This window comes from Tachysurus fulvidraco, chromosome 19 (assembly GCF_022655615.1).
Source record: "Tachysurus fulvidraco isolate hzauxx_2018 chromosome 19, HZAU_PFXX_2.0, whole genome shotgun sequence".
Classification (NCBI taxonomy): domain Eukaryota; kingdom Metazoa; phylum Chordata; class Actinopteri; order Siluriformes; family Bagridae; genus Tachysurus; species Tachysurus fulvidraco.
The window spans coordinates 20951637-20972112 of record NC_062536.1 but is presented as its reverse complement, the minus strand read 5'-3'; the positions used below and the strand labels follow the sequence as shown (position 1 = coordinate 20972112).

The 20476-nt window shown below is 37.1% G+C and overlaps 3 protein-coding genes across 7 annotated transcripts in view; 2 read left to right on the top strand and 1 right to left on the bottom strand.

The window, feature by feature from the left end:
* The window catches only part of LOC125139577 (scavenger receptor cysteine-rich type 1 protein M130-like), a 257256-nt gene that overhangs the window by 72901 nt on the left and 163879 nt on the right, over positions 1-20476 (bottom strand). The window lies entirely within an intron of this gene.
* The window catches only part of LOC113650187 (B-cell receptor CD22-like), a 1781460-nt gene that overhangs the window by 1626351 nt on the left and 134633 nt on the right, over positions 1-20476 (top strand). The gene's annotated exons all lie outside the window — the stretch shown is intronic.
* LOC125139584 (sialic acid-binding Ig-like lectin 7) lies at positions 724-6906 on the top strand. Of its 2 annotated transcripts, none has more exons than XM_047803988.1 (5): positions 724-795; positions 4541-4609; positions 4781-5143; positions 5434-5760; positions 5846-6049. In XM_047803988.1, the coding sequence occupies exons 2-5, from the start codon at positions 4552-4554 to the stop codon at positions 5968-5970; spliced, it is 873 nt and encodes a 290-aa protein (XP_047659944.1). In that variant the 5' UTR covers positions 724-795; positions 4541-4551; the 3' UTR covers positions 5971-6049. The 2 variants fall into 2 exon arrangements, with proteins under 2 accessions (XP_047659944.1, XP_047659945.1); XM_047803989.1 differs by lacking the exon at positions 5846-6049 and adding an exon at positions 6723-6906 and having other exon boundaries at positions 781-795.

Below are 20476 nucleotides of genomic sequence, written 5' to 3'. Positions count from 1 at the left end.
CATGTACACACACACACACACACACACACACACACACACACACACACACACACACACACACACACACACAAAAGCACAAACACACACACACACACACACACACACACACACACACACACACACACACACACTAATGCACATGCACACACACTCACACACACACACACACACACACACACACACACACACACACACACACACACTCACAAACACTAACACACACACACACACACTCACGCACACACACAATCAGACATGACACAAGGGAGGAAATTGCCAACACATGAGGGAAAAAGAGGAACAACATTACAAAATAAAAAAAGAGACTGTGAGCTTCTCTCATGACTCCATTTGTAAATCAATGGTCCGAGTTTGGAGACTGTAACTGATGTCTAGTGTTAAAAGTGTTAGTGTAAATGAATTTAATTAAAACCCTTGTCCTATAGGGGGCAGCACTGCCTCAGTCAGAATGTTTACAATTTAATTAAACTTAGAAAAACAAATAAAATAGATAAATAAAAAGTGAACAGAATAAACAGAATAAAAAGTAGCTGAGTTTTATAAATGTTGTAAAATTGGCTCTAGATAAAGGAGACTGTCAAATGACAGAAATCTAAGAAACTGTAAGTATACAGACAAACTAAGGAAGTTGTGTGTGTGATTGTGGGTGTGTTTGTGGGATTGTGTAAGTGTGTGTAAGTGTGTGTAAGTGTGTGTAAGTGTGTGTGTAAGAGGAAGATCAGCAGTTTTGTGCTCACACTAATTCTGAGACCTGGACATTCGGAACACATTTAGGTAAGGATCAAACTTTTTTTATTCTTACATCAAAAGGCAGAAAAGATGATAAACAGGTGAATAAAACGTAAGAGAAGAACAACAAAGACATGAAAGGATCAAATCTGAATTAGGAAATATGACTGAAAAAGTGTGTAGTGTTCTAAAGTACTGTATTGTGTGGTGGTGATGCAGTCAGGTGTGTGATGTACTGAACATTGTGTGTGTGTGTGTGTGTGTGTGTGTGTGTGTGTGTGTGTGTGTGTGTGTGTGTGTGTGTGTGTGTGTGTGTGTGATGCAGTCAGACACTGTAATATATGCACTCTGTATACACACCATATACACACACTGTATTATACACACACAATATACACACACTGTATACACACATTGTATTATACACACACAATATACACACTGTTTACACTCATTGTATACACACACTGTAATATATGCACAAAATATAAACACACTGTATTCACACATTATATACACACACAATATACACACACAATATACAGACACTTTGCATTTGGTTTCATGGCACCTCCATCACAGGCCCCCCCTTTCCTCGGAGCCCCTGCCCAGCAGTCAGTGGGGTCAAAGTGTAGGTTGATTGGCATCTCTGGAAATTTGGGGATTCCCACTCGGCTGAAGAGCTTGAGGAGCTCCCAGGCAACATTCTGGAAGGTGGCTTTTCGAAGTGGGACCACCTCGGGGTAACGGGTGGCATAATCAACCAGGACAAGGATTTATTAATGTACATTCATATACACACACGGTAATGTACACACACACAGTAATGTACACACACACACGGTAATGTACACACACATGGTAATGTACACACACGATAATGTACACACACACAGTAATGTACACACACGATAATGTACACACACACGGTAATGTACACACACACGGTAATGCACACACACACACACACACACACACACACACACTGTAATACACATACATTGTAATAAATAGACACTGTATATAGTCACTAATATATACACACACACACACTGTAATGTACACACACACAAACTGTAATGTACACACACAAACACACACACACACACACTGTAATGTACACACATACATACACACACACTGAAATGTACACACACACTGTAATGTACACACACACGCACACACACACACACACACACACACTGAATTGTACACACACACACAGTAATGTACACACACACAGACACACACACACACACACACTGTAATACACACACACACACACACACACACACAGTAATACACACACACACACACACACACACAAACTGTAATACATACACACATTGTAATATACACATACTGTAATGTTCACACACTGTAATATACACACATTGTAATATACACACTGTAATACACACACTGTAATACACACACTGTAATATACACACTGTAATACACACACTGTAATATACACATACTGTAATGTACACACTGTAATACACACACTGTAATATACACACTGTAATACACACACTGTAATATACACACTTTAATATACACACTCTGTAATATACACACACTGTAATATACACACTGTAATATACACATACTGTAATATACACATACTGTAATATACACATACTGTAATATACACACACTAATATACACACTGTAACATACACACACTGTAATATACACATACTGTGATGTACACTGTAATATACACACTGTAATGTACACACTAATATACACACACTAATATACACACTGTAACATACACACACTGTAATTTACACACACTGTAATGTACACACTAATATACACACTGTAACATACACATACTGTAATATACAAACTGTAAAGTACACACACTGTAATATACACATACTGTAATATACACACTGTAAAGTACACACACTGTAATATACACATACTGTAATATACACACACTGTAATATACACACTGTAAAATACACATACTGTAATATACATACTGTAATATACACACACTGTAATGTACACATACTGTAATATACACACTGTAATATACACACTGTAATATACACATACTGTAATATACACACACTGTAATATACACACACTGTAATATACACACACACTGTAATATACACATACTGTAATATACACACACTGTATTATACACATACTGTAATATACACACATAATGTACTTCACTGGCACACACACGGTAATGTACACACATGATAATGTACACACACACGGTAATGTACACACACGATAATGTACACACACACGGTAATGTACACACACACGGTAATGCACACACACACACAGTAATACACATACATTGTAATAAATAGACACTGTATATAGTCACTAATATATACACACACACTGTAATGTACACACACACAAACTGTAATGTACACACACAAACACAGTAATGCACACACACACACACACACACACACACACACACACACACACACACACTGTAATGTACATACATACATACACACACTCTGAAATGTACACACACACACACACACACACACACACACACACACACAGTAATACACACACACACACACACACACACACACACACACACACACACACACACACACACACACACACAAACTGTAATACATACACACATTGTAATATACACATACTGTAATGTTCACACACTGTAATATACACACATTGTAATATACACACTGTAATACACACACTGTAATACACACACTGTAATATACACATACTGTAATGTACACACTAATATACACACACTGTAATACACACACTGTAATATACACACTGTAATATACACACACTGTAATATACACACTGTAATATACACACTTTAATATACACACTCTGTAATATACACACACTGTAATATACACATACTGTAATATACACATACTGTAATATACACACACTGTAATACACACACTGTAATACACACACTGTAATATACACACTTTAATATACACACTCTGTAATATACACACACTGTAATATACACATACTGTAATATACACATACTGTAATATACACACACTGTAATATACACATACTGTAATATACACATACTGTAATATACACACTTTAACATACACATACTGTAATATACACACACTAATATACACACTGTAACATACACACACTGTAATGTACACACTAATATACACACACTGTAATATACACATACTGTAATATACACACTGTAAAGTACACACACTGTAATATACACATACTGTAATATACACACACTGTAATATACACACTGTAAAATACACACACTGTAATATACACACTGTAATATACACACACTGTAATGTACACACACTGTAATATACACACTGTAATATACACATACTGTAATATACACACACTGTAATACACACACACACACACTGTAATATACAGATACTGTAATATACACACACTGTAATATACAAACACTGTAATATACACACACACTGTAATATACACATACTGTAATATACACACACTGTAATATACACACACACTGTAATAAACACACACACTGTAATATACACACTGTAATATACACACACACTGTAATACACACACTGTAATATACACACACTGTAATATACATACACTGTAATATACACACACTGTAATATACACACACTGTAATACACACACTGTAATATACACACACTGTAATATACACACATTGTATACACATGTACTAACCGTGTTATTTTGATTACATGATCTGTACTTTACTGTCTGAGATTATTTCTCATTATATTTGTCTCTTCTCCAGATGAATCTTTCATGAACAGAGAAATGAACTCAGTGAAGAAGCTCATCATCATTTACTCTCTATTTCAAGGTTTGTGTAGAATCTAATCTAATTTGTGAGATCATGTAAATATGGCTAGATAATCAGTGTGTTACTGTAGTAATGACTTAATGCTGTGTGTTATTGTGTGTGTGTGTGTGTGTGTGTGTGTGTGTGTGTGTGTGTGTGTGTGTGTGTGTGTGTGTTATTGTGTGTTTGCAGCTGTTTTGTGTAGAGAATTCTCCATCAGTCTACCAGAGAGTGTAGAAGCTCTGAGAGAACTCTGTGTTCTCATACCCTGCAGTTTTCAGATTACAGAACAATATGACGTAGACCTCCGGGGAGATCCTACAGGAATCTGGTTAAAAGATGGCATTAATACTGAGAATAACAAAGTCTTTAACTCTAAAGAAGCTACAGAGAACAAGATTGAAGGTGAAATTATTGGAGATCTCCTCATGAAGAACTGCACCACCATCTTCTACAACATCAGTGAGAGTGACAGAGGAAGATATTACTTTAGATTAGAGGCTATGAGAGGTGTAAAAAACACTTATACAACATCAGTATCAGTAAGAGTTCGAGGTGAGTACTGCAGCAGTGTGTGTGTGTGTGTGTGTGTGTGTATGTATGTGTGTGTGTGGGTGTGTGTATGTGAGTGGGTGTGTGTGTGTGTGAGTGTGTGTGTGTGTGTGTGTGAGTGAGTGAGTGTGTGTGTGTGTGTGTGTGTGTGTGTGTGTGTGTGTGTGTGTGTGTGTGTGTGTGTGTGTGTGTGTGTGTGTGTGTGTGTGTGTGTATACACTGTAATTACACTAATGATGCACTGGAACACATTTCAAACTCATCTCTAATGTGATAGTGTGTGTTTATCTCAGAATCTCCAATCAGACCCTCAATAACACTGTATAAGGAGGATCAGGGGGAGGTGGAGGACCACAATGAGGTGGTGGAGGGAACTTCACTGAGTCTCATTTGCTCTGCTCCAGCTGCTCCATGTCTCTTAAAGCCTCCCACTTTGACATGGAGCTTCCTGCCTGAGGGGAGAAGACAGGAGCAGAACCACAACACCAGCTTCAGCTCCTCAAAGCTGAACTTCAACGTTACTCACCTGCATCATGGACTCGATTTCACCTGCACTGCCACCTACCAGCTCCAGAACCTTAACAAATCAGTACAAAGCTCTCGTACTCTACATGTTCTGTGTAAGGGTTTAATCTTAATCAAGTCACATTCAGTAGACCTTTAATGATTTATGGAGTCTCCTAAATCCTGTTCCTCCTCCTTCAGATGGTCCTAGAAACACATCAGTATCAGTGTCTCCATCTGATTCAGTACTTTTGGGCAGTTCAGTGTTTCTGAGTTGTAGCAGTCCAGGCGGCATCCGGAACAGATGCCCAAGCCAGCTCAGCTGACTCCTCTGGTGCCATGTGTACTGATGGACACCCTTATACTTGAACATGGTGTTTGTTATGGACAAACTGTGACTAGCACAGAAGTCCAATAACAGAACACCACTCGGGTTCAGGTCGGGGGGGCCGTTCCTCCCAATCACGCCCCTCCAGGTGTCACTGTCGCTGCCCACGTGAGCGTTGAAGTCCCCCAGTAGAATGACGGAGTCCCCAGTCGGAGCAATTTCTAGCACCCCTCCCGGAGACACCAAGAAGGTCGGGTACTCTACACTGCCATTTGGCCCATCCATGAGCACAGATAACAGTGAGAGACCTCTCCCCCGACCCGAAGGTGCAAAGAAATGATCCTCTCGTTCACCGGGGTGAACTCCAACACATGGCTGCTGAGCTGGGGGGGCTATGAGCAAGCCCACACCAGCCAACCGCCTCTCACCGAGTAGTAGAGAGTCCAGCCTCTCTCGAGGAGTTGGGTTCCAGAGCCCAAGCTGTGCATGGAGGCGAGCCCAACTATCTCTAGTCAGTATCTCTCAACCTCCCGCACCAGCTCAGGCTCCTTCCCCCCCAGCGAGGTGACATGCCTTGTCCCTAGAGCCAGATTCCCGTCATGTTAATAATATATATGACATTTGTACAGACAATATTATGTGTGTTGCTAATAAAATGCAAAAAATTTACTAGCAGTTTATTTTACATTTTTAATTCTGAGTTAATTCTCATTGAATTCCATTCTCTGTGTTTAATTATTTTGTGTTCAGTTGTAGATGTTCCCTCTGTGCTGATTGGTGCTGCTGTTGGAGCTTCAGTAATGATGGTACTGTGTGGTATATTCCTGTGGTTAACAGTTCTGTGATCACCGTGCCGTCCACACGCCACCACCGCTAGGAGATGAGGCTGCATCAACTTCATTGTAACTTTTAAGCATTAAATCCTCTAAATACATGGTCATGTTATACATTGTTTGAAAGCTTAGACTCTCAGGATTTTATTAATCCCACACACAAAGCATAATATGATTTATAGCAGTCATAAAAATGTAATAAATTTGATAGTCACCTGAACTAGGCGGTGCTAGTTCAGTTTGTTTACTTACCATTAAACTCTTCCCTTTCGTCACTGGCGTAATATTTTCCAAAACAAATATTTTTCATAAATCCGCAAGTGTCCAAGAAAATTGAATATTCAAGCCTTTTAAACCAAAACGCTTTGCTCGCCTCACAATAATTATGTTTCTGACGGGAAACTGTAAACAGTAGTTCACTTCCGTCCATTCTTTTGGCTCTCACTTCTCATTGGAGGCTTATAAAACTACAGTTTATTCAGATTTGTCGTCCAGAGTCGAACGAATCAAACAAGCCCTCTCATGAGCCACTCGTTGCCCGTGGTGTAGAGATAGACAGCTAAGAAGCCAATGATGGCTCTCCATTCTATTTGGAACACCCTCCTTTTGATTGACAATTGTTCCCTCCAGTAGCAATTTCATGATCTGTTACCTTTACAGCTCTTCCAAAATTTAATGTTGGCTTGTCAGAGCAAGTATTCCCAAAGGCCGGTATGCTAGGGTGCCAATACTTTTGAAGAATACCCAAACACACACACACACATAAGCACACACTCACTAACACACACACACACTCACACACACGCACAAACACTCACTAACACACACACACATACACACACACGCACACACACAATCACTCACTAACACACACACACATGCACAAACACTCACACACACAAACACTCACTAACACACACACACACACACATATACACACACACATATACACACACACATACACAAACACACACAAACATGCTATGAGTTCAGACCCGAATATCTGTGTCGCAATTCACCTTATTGTGCTGAGTGTTTCGATATATCACGTCATTGTTGTGGAACTTTTTTGATTTTGCATATACTGGAGGCTGTGGGAAAACTGAAAGGCCAGTCGGTCCACCAATTTAAACCTATGTCCAGAGTATCACCCTAAAGAAGCTAGCTGAGTTTGAGTTAGATAGCTAGAAAGCTTGCTCTAAACATCTACCTCTAATCTACCGAAACCTCTAAACATTATAATGGGTGTCTATGGCAAAAAAGACTACTTTGAGACCCGGTACTGTGAGTACCAGAACTCTTATCACTTAGAAAAGGAACAGCAACAAACTTCAGACCAGGGTCTACGCCATAACCGATCTTGGTGCATGTGACTCAAAAGCCCTAGGAGGAGTTTCTCTGGATACATTTTTGTCTCAGAAGAATCAGCAAAACAGAATTTGTATTTAACAGACGGTGTGAGGACAGATGACCTGAGCACTCAGCTGTATCAGTGGGACTTAAATCCATCTGTATACAGCAGTGATCACATCAGTGTCCATGTTGGAGTGCCGGTGTCTCAGTCATCTTACATGAAACCGTGTCTCTCCCCATTAAACACACGCTTTTATCACATAAAGCTCTAAAGTTCTAATGAAAGGCAGACAGACAGACAGATATAACAGAGACAGAAAGACAGAACTGATTAAATTCCCATTTGTTTAATGATCTAATGTTGAATAAATATAAGAAGTTCTTGCTACAATCTCAAAGGATGAGAGAATGAGAGTTTATATGTATTTTAATACAAATGGGGCATTATGTGATCAGCTGAGGGGAGATTTGTGTAGCCTCCATCATCCTGTATGTCTCAGAGGAGGTGATGAGCTGGAGACTCTGTGTGCTGTGGTCCGTGTTAGTGTTTCGTGTCATGTATGTGTTTAGTGTTTAACACATTGTTTAGACTTTGTGTGTGTTATGATTGTATTTACTCTGTTAAAAAAACCTCCTGCTTGCTTTGTGCAATTTAAATGGATGAAAGTTAAACATGCTTTTATTGTAGAACATCCCTCAGATGGACTGATGTAGTAATGCACACAAGACATGTCCAGTTGCAGCATAGAGTTATTTCCAATACTAAGTTTTTTCTCTTTGCTATCGTCCCTTTGGGTATAAAATGGATATTATGGTACTCTGGATAAGGATTATTGTGTATTATTGCACTACATCATTAAATCTATTTGTGTATGTTCTCCAGGTGAACTTTCCTGAACTCAGAGATAAAATCAGCATTGTTTGTTTTCTGTTTTTTTGTTTGTTTCAGTAATTAATGTGTGACCTAATAATAAATGTGTTAAACTGAATCAGTTTGGTGTCATTCTGTAATGCAGTCGCAGCTCTTACTGGTTCTTAGTCTCGAGACATGTCATTACTAGCTGAAATCGATCCTCTGCCTGCTCACGCCACCATATGCTGGTGACTGCATGAATAACCAACTAAATCAACCAATATAAACCAAAATGTTCATCAAAAATATTTATTTATTATTTTTTGGTATTCATGTTATGGTTAATTATGTTACCAAATATAACACAACTTAAAAACACAACTTAAAAATAATAAACTTAAATAAGCCCAATAAATGTAAATTATACATTTATTAAAATCCTCATTAATGTATTTCAATAATGAAGATTTGTTTAAGTGTAATATCACTCCTAAAACCAGTTCATCTCATCAACAGAATAATTTATTGTCATTGTACAATGAAATGAAGACTCACATTTAAAAGGAGCACACATTCAAATTCTAATTAAAGTTTATTTCTTTAGCACTTTTAACAATAGACATTATCTCATTAACAATAGACATTATCTCATTAACAATAGACATTATCCTAAAGCAGCTTTACAGAACATAAACATAAAACAAAAGGTTAATATAAAGATTACTGTAATACAAAAATTCAAGGATAATAATAGTTATATTTAAATGTGTTAGTATTTAGGGGGAAGTCGTGGACTAATGGTTAGAGAGTTTGACTCCTAACCCTGAGGTTGTGGGTTTGAGTCTCGGGCCGGCAATACCACGACTGAGGTGCCCTTGAGCAAGGCACAGAACCCCCCAAATGCTTCCTTGGTGTTTTGTTACTGATACTGTGTTATTGTGTGTATGTGTGTGTTATTGTGTGTGTGTGGGTGCGCACGTGTGTGTTATTGTGTGTGTGTGCGCGCACGTGTGTGTTATTGTGTGTATGTGTGTTTGCGTGTCTGTGTGTTATTGTGTGTATGTGTGTGTTATTGTGTGTGTGTGTGCACGTGTGTGTTATTGTGTGGGTGTGTGTTATTGTTTGTGTGTGTGTGTGTCTGTGTGTTATTGTTTGTGTGTGTGTTATTGTGTGTTTGCAGCTGTTTTGTGTAGAGAATTCTCCATCAGTCTACCAGAAAGTGTAGAAGCTCTGAGAGGACTCTGTGTTCTCAAAGCCTGCAGTTTTCAGATTACAGAACAATATGACGCAGACCTCCAGGGAGATCCTACAGGAATCTGGTTACAAAGTCTGCACCACCATCTTCTATGATATCAGTAAGACTGACAGAGGAACGTATTTAGATTAGATTAGATTAAACTTTATTAGAGGCTACGGAAAGTCTAAAAAAAAACTTATAGACCATCAGCATCAGTAAGAGTAACACACACACACACACACACACACACACAAACACCCCACACACACTCACTCACACACACAACCATTGTGTAAAGTGGGAGTGATAGTTAAAGACTGAGTGACTATAAACACCAGATATTTAAATTCAGATTTATAAACATGAATTAGATTTATTTATATACAGCCTGGCAAAAAAATCACCACCTTAATTTTAAATAGAAATTAATTAATTAAACATGAATGAATGAATTAAAAGAATGAAACAGGTAAGAGCTTTCCACTGAATTATTACTGCAGTGATTAATACGTTTCAGCTGCTAACAGGTTATTTAATACGAACTGAAGCCGTGAGCAGCTTCTCATTTCTTAAACCACCAAGTGGGATGTCAGATCCTGTGGTCATGGGAAAGACATTACTCTGTTTCAGAAGGGGCAAATTATTGGCCTGTGTCAAGCAAGGAAAAGGGCAAAGGAGCTGAAAATACTAACTCTGGGTCCAGAAACCCTGGAAGCTTTGTGGAGAAACATCTTCCAAGTGGTCAGAAAAAAGGATGGATTATGATAAGAAATCACTTCAACTTTTGGTGAAATTAAATCATAAAAAACAACAGTAGAACTTAATTGTGTTACGTGTTAAGTGTTAATTGTGTTAAGTGCTGAAGTCACCAATGTAATTTTTGGTGCATTAAAACCCCTGAATTTTCATTACACAACTAAGTAAGCTACATTTTTCACCATGTAACTGAAATATTCACTTTTTGTTACACAATTCAGGAAACTATGAAATAAAGGAAATACAGCTTGTGGTTTTAAACCTGACAGAGTGGTAGAAAAAAACACATATGATATTTATTTATTTATTTAATTGATATGTTTATAGATGATTCTTAATACCTCAAAAATTTTAAATGCTATTTTGTCTGTATACATATGGTTAACTTTAAATATAATTTACTAATAATTGTGAAAGTGAAAGTGATGTGACATATAGCTAAGTATGGTGACCCATACTCAGAATTCGTTCTCTGTATTTGACCCATCCAAAGTGCACACACACAGCAGTGCACACACCCGAAGCAGTGGGCAGCCATTTATGCTGTGGGGTCTTACGGGTCAAAGTGACCACTAGGGGATGACCCAGAAACAAGCTTTATTTAGCCAATAAGCAGACGATTCCAACGCTATCCGGCATGCCGTATGTTCTTTGCCTGTGTCTGCGTGAAAAAGCTGCGCAGAAGAATTCTTGCGTAATCCCTGACCTTTTGTCCCTCTCACAGCTCAGGGTGTCAAGTTACAGGCCTGTTTTCACACCAGAGTGATAGAGAGAGAGTCTAGGCTTATTTATGGCTTGTCAGACTGAGCCTGCAGCCTTTTATTTCAAAGTTATATAGTAAACAAGTACACAAAAACGCTGCACCCGACGACCAGGGCCGTAGAAAAATATTCATATAAAATCCATTTTTGGGTCTTTTGACTTGAAATTTTTGGTGAAAGCCAAGACATGTGGCTATGACCCTCAGTTGTTATTTGGTCCCTAACATGTTCCAGAAAAATAAGATTAATCAGTTTATAAGGTAAACAACCCAGGCGGAAATGAAAACCTGCATTCAAACCCCTGTAACTTTGTGCCAGTAAGGCCTAGAATCAATCTAACACTAGTTTCTGAAACTCGAGAATCTCTTCTTTCCAATGAGACCAGGCTCACCCCTGTGTGTCAAAGTATGTGGGAGCTGTACCACTTTTTGTTGGGTAGGTCATGTAGGCGAAAAACCTGCAAAAGGGGGGGCAATGCTTAAAGGGGTTAAACTAATCTTCTGAACACTATAATTTAGAGTAAATACAAAAAATGAAAAATATTAGAAATGTTACATAAAATAGTTTGTGTAGATTTCCAGGAGAAATACAGCAGATTCTCCAACATTCATAGTAAACCTTACCTGTTAATGTCCTTATAAAAATACACTAATTGTACTGGAGATTCTATAAATTTAATGTTTTGATGTATAAATGTCAAACATTACTCAGCATATCTCCAGGCCAAAGCTGACTGATGCAAATAAATTCATAAATAAAAGAGGAAACAAATATGATTTGAATATGAAAACACGTGTGTGCGAGTGTGTGCGTGTGTGTGTGTGTGTGTGTGTGTGTGTGTGTGTGTGTGTGTGTGTGTGTGTGTGTGTGTGTGTGTGTGTGTGTGTGTGTGAAATGTTTACAAATGTGTAGCTATTGTTTTTTCTGGAGGCCAACTGAAATGCAATGCCCAATGCTTTGAACAGTGTTTGACTCTGTGTGTGTGTGTGTGTGTGTGTGTGTGTGTGTGTGTGTGTGTGTCGCATCATTTTGGTAGATCATATTCTGCCCTCTGCTAGGCGAAGGCATATCAAAAGTGTGAAATATTTACAAATGTTTGGCTTTTTTTTTCATGCAGGCCTAATGAAATGCAATGCCCAATTTCTGTTTGTGTTTGTGTATTTGTGTGTGCATGTGTGTCTGTGTGTGTGTGGTGTGAGTGTGTGTTTTGGGTGCATGGTTAGTGGACATTTTATGTGTGCATTTTTGTGTCTGTATGTATGTTCATTGCGCTGAAAAGGGCAAAAGTGTGACCTATAGCCCCACTAAATGTGGCCGGGTCAAAATGACCCAAGCCGAACAAAAGCGCGTAGTTTATATTGTTCTGAATACATAGATCAACGAAAATAAACAAAATTAATTTTGCTTGCAAAGTTCATAATTTGGAAAAATCCTGCTAAATTTCAGGCAAATATGTGGAGGAAAAGCAAAGTTATGACACATTAAAATCTTCCGGCCGGGTCAAACAGACCCAGGGAGAATATGAAGGTTAAAGTAATTGTACAGAACAAATGCTAAAGACGTTTTTCTGATAAAGAGACTTTTACAGAGAAGCTCAGATGAATCCATCTAAATGTCTGATCACTTGAAAACATGCTTCTCTTCAAAATTCTACATAATTTGCTTTGTTCTATAAATGTTTCTCAAGTCACCACAAAACAGAAGAGAAAGTATTACACCAGGTCGTGTGCAGGTCATGATGAACATTGTTCTCTTTTTTATCAGTTACTACACAAAATACTGCAAATGTAGATTGTGGCAGATTCTCTGTGCCTCTATATTCTCTTGTGTGTGTGTGTGTCTGTGGTTTTAATTGTGAGAGAGAGTGTGTGTGTGTGAGAGACAGACAGACAGGCAGAGAGAGAGAGCGAGAGAGTGTATTAGTGTGTGTGTGTGTGTGTGTATAGGTATGAGTGTGTGTGTCTGTGTGTGTGTGTGCGTGCTCATGTGTGTGTAAGATAGTGAGGTAGTGCCTGTGTTTAGGTGTGTGGGGTAAAGTGTGTGTGTGTGTGTGTGTGTGTGTGTGTGTGTGTGTGTGTGTGTGTGTGTGTATATGTATGTATAAGTGTGTACGTTTATGTGTGTGTGTATTTATGTATAAGTGTGTGTGTGTATATGTGTGTGTGTGTGTGTGTGTGTGTGTGTGTGTGTGTGTGTGTGTCTGCTCTTCTGAACACGTCTCCTGACTCTCCTGCTCTCCTCTAACAGGAAGTCTCCTCTCTGAAGAACAGCATTCTGGGTATGAGCATGTGGATGATGAGCTTCTCTCAGGTAAAAAAGACCAGAGTGTGAGTTTGTCTAACTCCATTAACTGAAAGATATTAGAATTAAAATTAGAAATCAGAAATGACTACATTTGTCCTTTCTGAGACGTGATTATGATGTAGTGTGTAGAAGAATTACAGTAACTCCAGTGTTTTAATGCTGACACATGAGATCTCACCATCAACCTTATCTTACTTTAATCTCCTGAAATCCATCTGATCAAATTTATCAAAGCTTCTTTGGATGAGGATTTTATTGAGTATAAATGTGTTTAAAAACCCAAAACTAACACATTGTTCTTTTTACAGTAAAGTCTGGGATCAAAGAAAAGGCTGAGTATTATGATGATGTCATGGTTTTTTACACGTGTACGATGTCATTTTGTTTCGTGTCATCAAACACACAGTGTACAAACTGTCACTTCAGTAAACTTTAAATATCTTTAAATATCTGTGTTTTGGTGTAGAGGATGAAGCTGAGAATTATGATGATGCCATTACAGCTGATCAGAAGTCAGTTATACTGACAGGTATGATAATAATGGGACAGTGTGGCATCCACAAGCATCCAAATGATCATTAATGACATTGATGTGGATTTAATAGCTTTTATCTCTACGTTCTGACAGAGGACGTGTCCGAGAACTATGACGATGCAGTTACCACTGAAACAAACACAAACATCATCACAGGTCTGTTTTTTCATGAAAACGGAAGGAATTTATTTACCTTAAAATTTAATACAGTAAAACTCAAGCTTTGTGGCTTAATTCCATTTTAGTACACTGTTGAATTCTGCATTCTGATTGGTCAGTAGGTGTTGATTAATTTTCTATAACAGCAGCTCTGACAGTACTGCAGATGTAAACCACAGGTTTCTATTAATGATCCAATACATTGTGGTTTCTATAGTAACAGCTCATTCACATGAACTTAAATTCACATAGATTTATATTAAAAATCTGTCTGTTCATCAACATGGTGAAGTTTTCTGTAAGAAAATTATTTTTTATTGTTTTACAGATTTTTTAAAAACACTGCTTCATCACACCACCCTGTAACTCAGTATTTTACTGTAACACCAACACACACAGTGGTTCATTATTTATTCATTTATTTGTTCATTAGACAATCCAGAAGATTATGATGATGTCATCACTGAGGAACAGGATGTAGGAGAGACTGAAGGTGAGCGACTTCCTGTTTATTCTCTAATGTACATAAGTTTACAGGCAGCAGAGTAAAATATTAAATTATATATGATTATATTATATATGGTATATAATAAATATCAGCTTTCAGATCAGTTTTTAGGACAAATATAATAGAACATGTATTTATTAAAGAGTTTAGATCAGACCTACTGTAAATATTATCTATGATACAGAACATAAACATCAGATCACAGTTTTTATAACAAATCACCATTCAGTCAGATTAAAGAATCTGATGTGATAAATGTCCTCTATTCTCTTCATTTATGGTTTAAATATCAGAGAAATCCTACATAGTGCATCGTTTATGTATTATAAGTTGTTACAAAACAATTACTGTATTAATACAATATAAAGGATGTATTAAAGAAGTAAATGTGTTTATTTTACAGAATATGATGACGTGGAGGAGAAATCTGATCAGAAGGTTGTGAGTTCAAATCTCAGCACCACCCTGAGTGCAACCCTCGATAACTCAACTGTATAAAATCTTCTTCATCCTAATGAAAAAATGCCAACACACACACACACACACACACACACACACACACACACACACACACACACACACAAGCTCTCTCTCTCTCTCTCTCTCTCTCTCTCTCTCTCTCTCTCTCTCTCTCTCTCTCTCTCCTAACTCTTTGATATACAGATTTATAGAAATATACACAGGTATAAAGTGTTTAGCTGGACACCCAGACAGTTACTGTCATGGTTTATGTGGACTCACCCTCCTTAATATTACATGAATGAAATCCCTGTAAAAAAAAACAACACATATGTAATTCTAATATAAAGTGCATCTAACTGATTTGCACTCTTGGAAACTATTATTATTATTTTTTTATTATTATAATTTATTATAAAATTTGGATTTATGTTATTAATATTTTACACAGAATTATGTGACCATATCAGCTTTCATAAAATTTTAAACATGGGATTAAACAGACATTTAAAAAATATTCAGGAGTTGTGTTTGTATTCAGAAAACTTCTTTAATTAATCATATCTATAACTTATTATAATTATTGAAATAATATTGTATGAAAATTATTATTATTATTATTATTGTTATTATTAATAATAATAACAACAACAATAATAATAACAATAATAATAATAATAATAATAATAATAATAATAATAATAATAATAATAATAATAATAATAATACTAATAATACAGCAGCATCCTAACAGCGCCCCCAGCAGTTCATGTGAGAGAAAATATTTCACTAAACAGAAATCTCAGTTTGTAAATTCTTTACTGCCATCTTGTGGATACAAACTTGTAATGCTCTTAATAAAAGTTATTATTAAATTAGTTTTTATAATCCTGAAGTCCAGAGTAAATATGTCTTTATTAATTTAAACATTTAATTGGAAATTAAAAATTCTAGAATATATCAAACATTATGTAATATTACTTAAAATTATTAATAATTTATTCATGAGTGGAGCTCTGTATACTTGGCCCAGTTTTGCTGTTGATTTTGTTTCATTTCTCTTCGACAATTTGTTTTCCGGATGTCCTGAAATATTCACCTTGGTTTATCTCTTACTGTATACCACAGCTTTCAAAAGGTTCTTGTGCCGAGATTTAGTCACAATTGATTACATGAAAGTTATTTTATATATTATATATAATAATATATTATATATAATGTGATGATGTGATTTGAGTGTGTGACTCTTGTAGTGATGAATCTGTGTTCAGTGTCATTATAGAACATCTCAGGCAGTAAAAATAAATAAATATTTATATACTGATCAGAAGGTTGTGAGTTCAAATCTCAGCACCACCCTGAGCTCGGCCCTAAACCTTATATAACTGAACTGTATAAAATCTTCATCTTAATGAATAAATGGAAACACACACACACACACACACACACACACACACACACACACACACACACACACAGCTGCTCTCCTTCCTAACTCTCTGATATTCAAATTCTAAGACATACCCACAGGTATAAAGTGTTTAGCTGGACACCCTGTTAATGTCATGGTTTATGTGGACTCGCCCTCCATAACATTATATAAAGTGCGTCTAGCTGATTTGCACTCCTGGAATCTCTTATTCTTTTCCAAGTTTTATTACTATTTAGCACAAACTGCAATATTTTTATGACCATATCAGCTTTTGTACAATTCTAAACATGGGATCAAGCAGACATTAAAACACTTGTATAATTACTCATATCTGTAATTTTGTAATATTAGCAGTTTTATCAATAATAATAACAATAATAATAATAGTAATAATAATAATAATAATAATAATAATAATAATAATAATAATACAGCAGCATCCTAACAGCACCCCCAGTAGGAAAAGTGAGAGAAAATATTTAACTAATCAGAAATCTCAATTTGACAATTCTTTACTGCCATCTTGTGGATACAAAATTGTAATGCTCTTAATAAAAATTAGTAAAATAATCATTTAAAATGATTAATCTTTCTAATCCTGAAGCCTGGAGTAAATGTGTGTTTATTAATTTAAAGATTTAATTGGAAAATTCTCCAAATTCTAGAATATAGCAAACATTATGTAATATTACTTAAATTTCTTTAATTCATTTATTCATTTATTCTCTTCCGCTTATCCGAACTTCTCGGGTCACGGGGAGCCTGTACCTATCTCAGGCGTCATGGGGCATCGAGGCAGGATACACCCTGGACAGAGTGCCAACCCATCACAGGGCACACACACTCTCATTCACTCACACACTCACACACTACGGACAATTTTCCAGAGAATCCAATCAACCTACCATGCATGTCTTTGGACTGGGGGAGGAAACCGGAGTACTCGGAGGAAACCCCTGAGGCACGGGAAGAACATGCTAACTCCACACACACAAGGCAGAGGTGGGAATTGAACCCCAACCCTGGAGGTGTGAGGCGAATGTGCTAACCACTAAGCCACTGTGCAAACACCCCCCCCCCCAAGGTACATACACATTGATGCATAATGTCAATTACTGTGAAGCTCTCTGCAATTTAGAGGGTGATGGAGATGGAAGCCAGACAAACTCCAAATACTTTTATCTTTGTGGATGAAGCTGCATTCAACCTGGCAAAAACACGACACAGGGAAGAAATGTACTGGGACAGAGAGCGACTGTGGAGGTCCCAGGCCAAAGGGGAGCTAACATCACGATGTGTGCAGCAATGTCCAATGAAGGTCTGCTGTTACACAAACCACTTATTTGCCCCTACAATACAGAGAGACTCATTTCTAAATGACCTACATATTCGACTTGTGCCAGCAGAGGAGAGAAGCCAAAGGGCATCAAACTCCCCTTCCTTCATTGTTGTGTGGGATAATGTGGCATTCCACCACTCTGCTGCAGTCACAGTGTGGTTTGTGTCACATCCCAGGATGTCAGTATTATACCTGCCTCCATACTCCCCTTTCTTAAACTTGGAGGTGGCCAAATGCAAGAGAGAGAGCAGACTAGAACTGTAATTTACTATAATGAACAACTACACATGTTACAGTAATGTGTAGAATGTATTTTATTTATTCTTTTTTATTATCATTGCAGCCCTGGAGTTTTTTCCCTCTTTTTTTTACCTTTTGGTTATAATTTTCAAGTACTATATTCATATAAAATTTTTATTAATTTCTGATTCATTTGTGTTACAAATGCTTTCAATAAAGTGAGATTGTGTTACAGTTTTCTATATGAAGAACTGATTTATGTGTAAAATCAACTTTAAATAAGAAAAGTTCATCAATTATGTAATGCTTCCTGTTGTTAGTGTTTTTTAGGTCAGTGTGTTGTGAATGAAATGTGTGTTTTCTGAATGAGAATTGTTGCCAGTGTTTGTTGGTCTGAGTGAGTTCTGTAGGTGAGATTAACTGTTTTGCACACATTCATGCTGGTAATGCTGACTGTGTGAAGAGTTTTGAAAATGTGGTTTCAGTATTGAACAATGATTGTTAGCAGCTGAAAAAACTGTAAGAATCAAAATGCAGCTTGTTATATTAAAAATAAAGCATAAACTCATTTTACCTGCAAATGATGATCTATTTTATCGTATAAACTTATTTCTTATGTTAAAAACTGACCTGTGTTCATGTTAGTCCATGAGTGAGTGAGTGAGTGAGTGAGTATTGTATATTGTGTTATTATTTTTACAGAGAATGTGAAGCAATATTAAAAAACATAATTTATATAAATACAAATATGAGTTATTATGATGTTTTATTTTAATGTTCAGAACACAATAAAATCATTTAATTAGTTTTTGTAAAAGAGTGAAATCTTGTTATAAGTCTTATAAATTTATTTTTAGTTTACTCTCTTTTTCTGTTATGTGTGTGTGTGTGTGTGTGTGTGTGTGTGTGTGTGTGTGTGAATTAGTGTGTGTTTGTGTGTTTGTACATGTGTGTGTGTGTGTATACATCATATGGGTTTTGAAGGAAATGAAGCTGAATTGTAGTTTGTGCTAAAGGAGGTATGGTGTGTTTGTTGAGACAGGTGTTTAAACTCAGGTAAGCAGTGTGAGGTTTAAATGATGAGTCAGAGGAAAAAGCAATAAGACAAACATGAGGAACATCTGACAACAACATAAGATTAACATGAATGAGCCTGATGAGTTTCTGTACTAGTAGCAGGAACATCTGGTGATGAGGGTCAAGGTACAAATACACACTATTTACTAGTCAGGTGACGGAAACCAGGTGTAATTAATGATGTTACAGCGCCACACACACACACACACACACACACACACACACACACACACACACACACACACACACACACACACACACACACACTCACACACACACTCACACTTGCACACACTTGCACACACACACAAATGCACAGATACAGAAACACACACTAATGCATGCACACACCCCCCCCACACACACACTCACACACATGCTCAAAAACCCATGAACACACTCACACACACTCATGTACACACAGACACACAGACACACACACACACACACACACTAATGCACATGCACACACACTCACACACACACACTCACAAACCCACGCACACATACACACACTCACAAACACTAACACACACACACACACACTCACGCACACACACACAATCAGACATGACACAAGGGAGGAAATTGGCATCACATGAGGGAACAACATTACAAAATAGAAAAAGGGACTCTGAGCTTCTCTCATGACTCCATT

Bases quoted from the DNA above. Each gene is read 5' to 3' on its own strand.
- LOC125139584 (XM_047803988.1), top strand. From the start codon at position 4,552: ATGAACAGAGAAATGAACTCAGTGAAGAAGCTCATCATCATTTACTCT. The intron at 4,610-4,780 runs GTTTGTGTAGAA...GTGTGTTTGCAG, and splicing joins CATTTACTCTCTATTTCAAG to CTGTTTTGTGTAGAGAATTC. The intron at 5,144-5,433 runs GTGAGTACTGCA...TGTTTATCTCAG, and splicing joins AGTATCAGTAAGAGTTCGAG to AATCTCCAATCAGACCCTCA.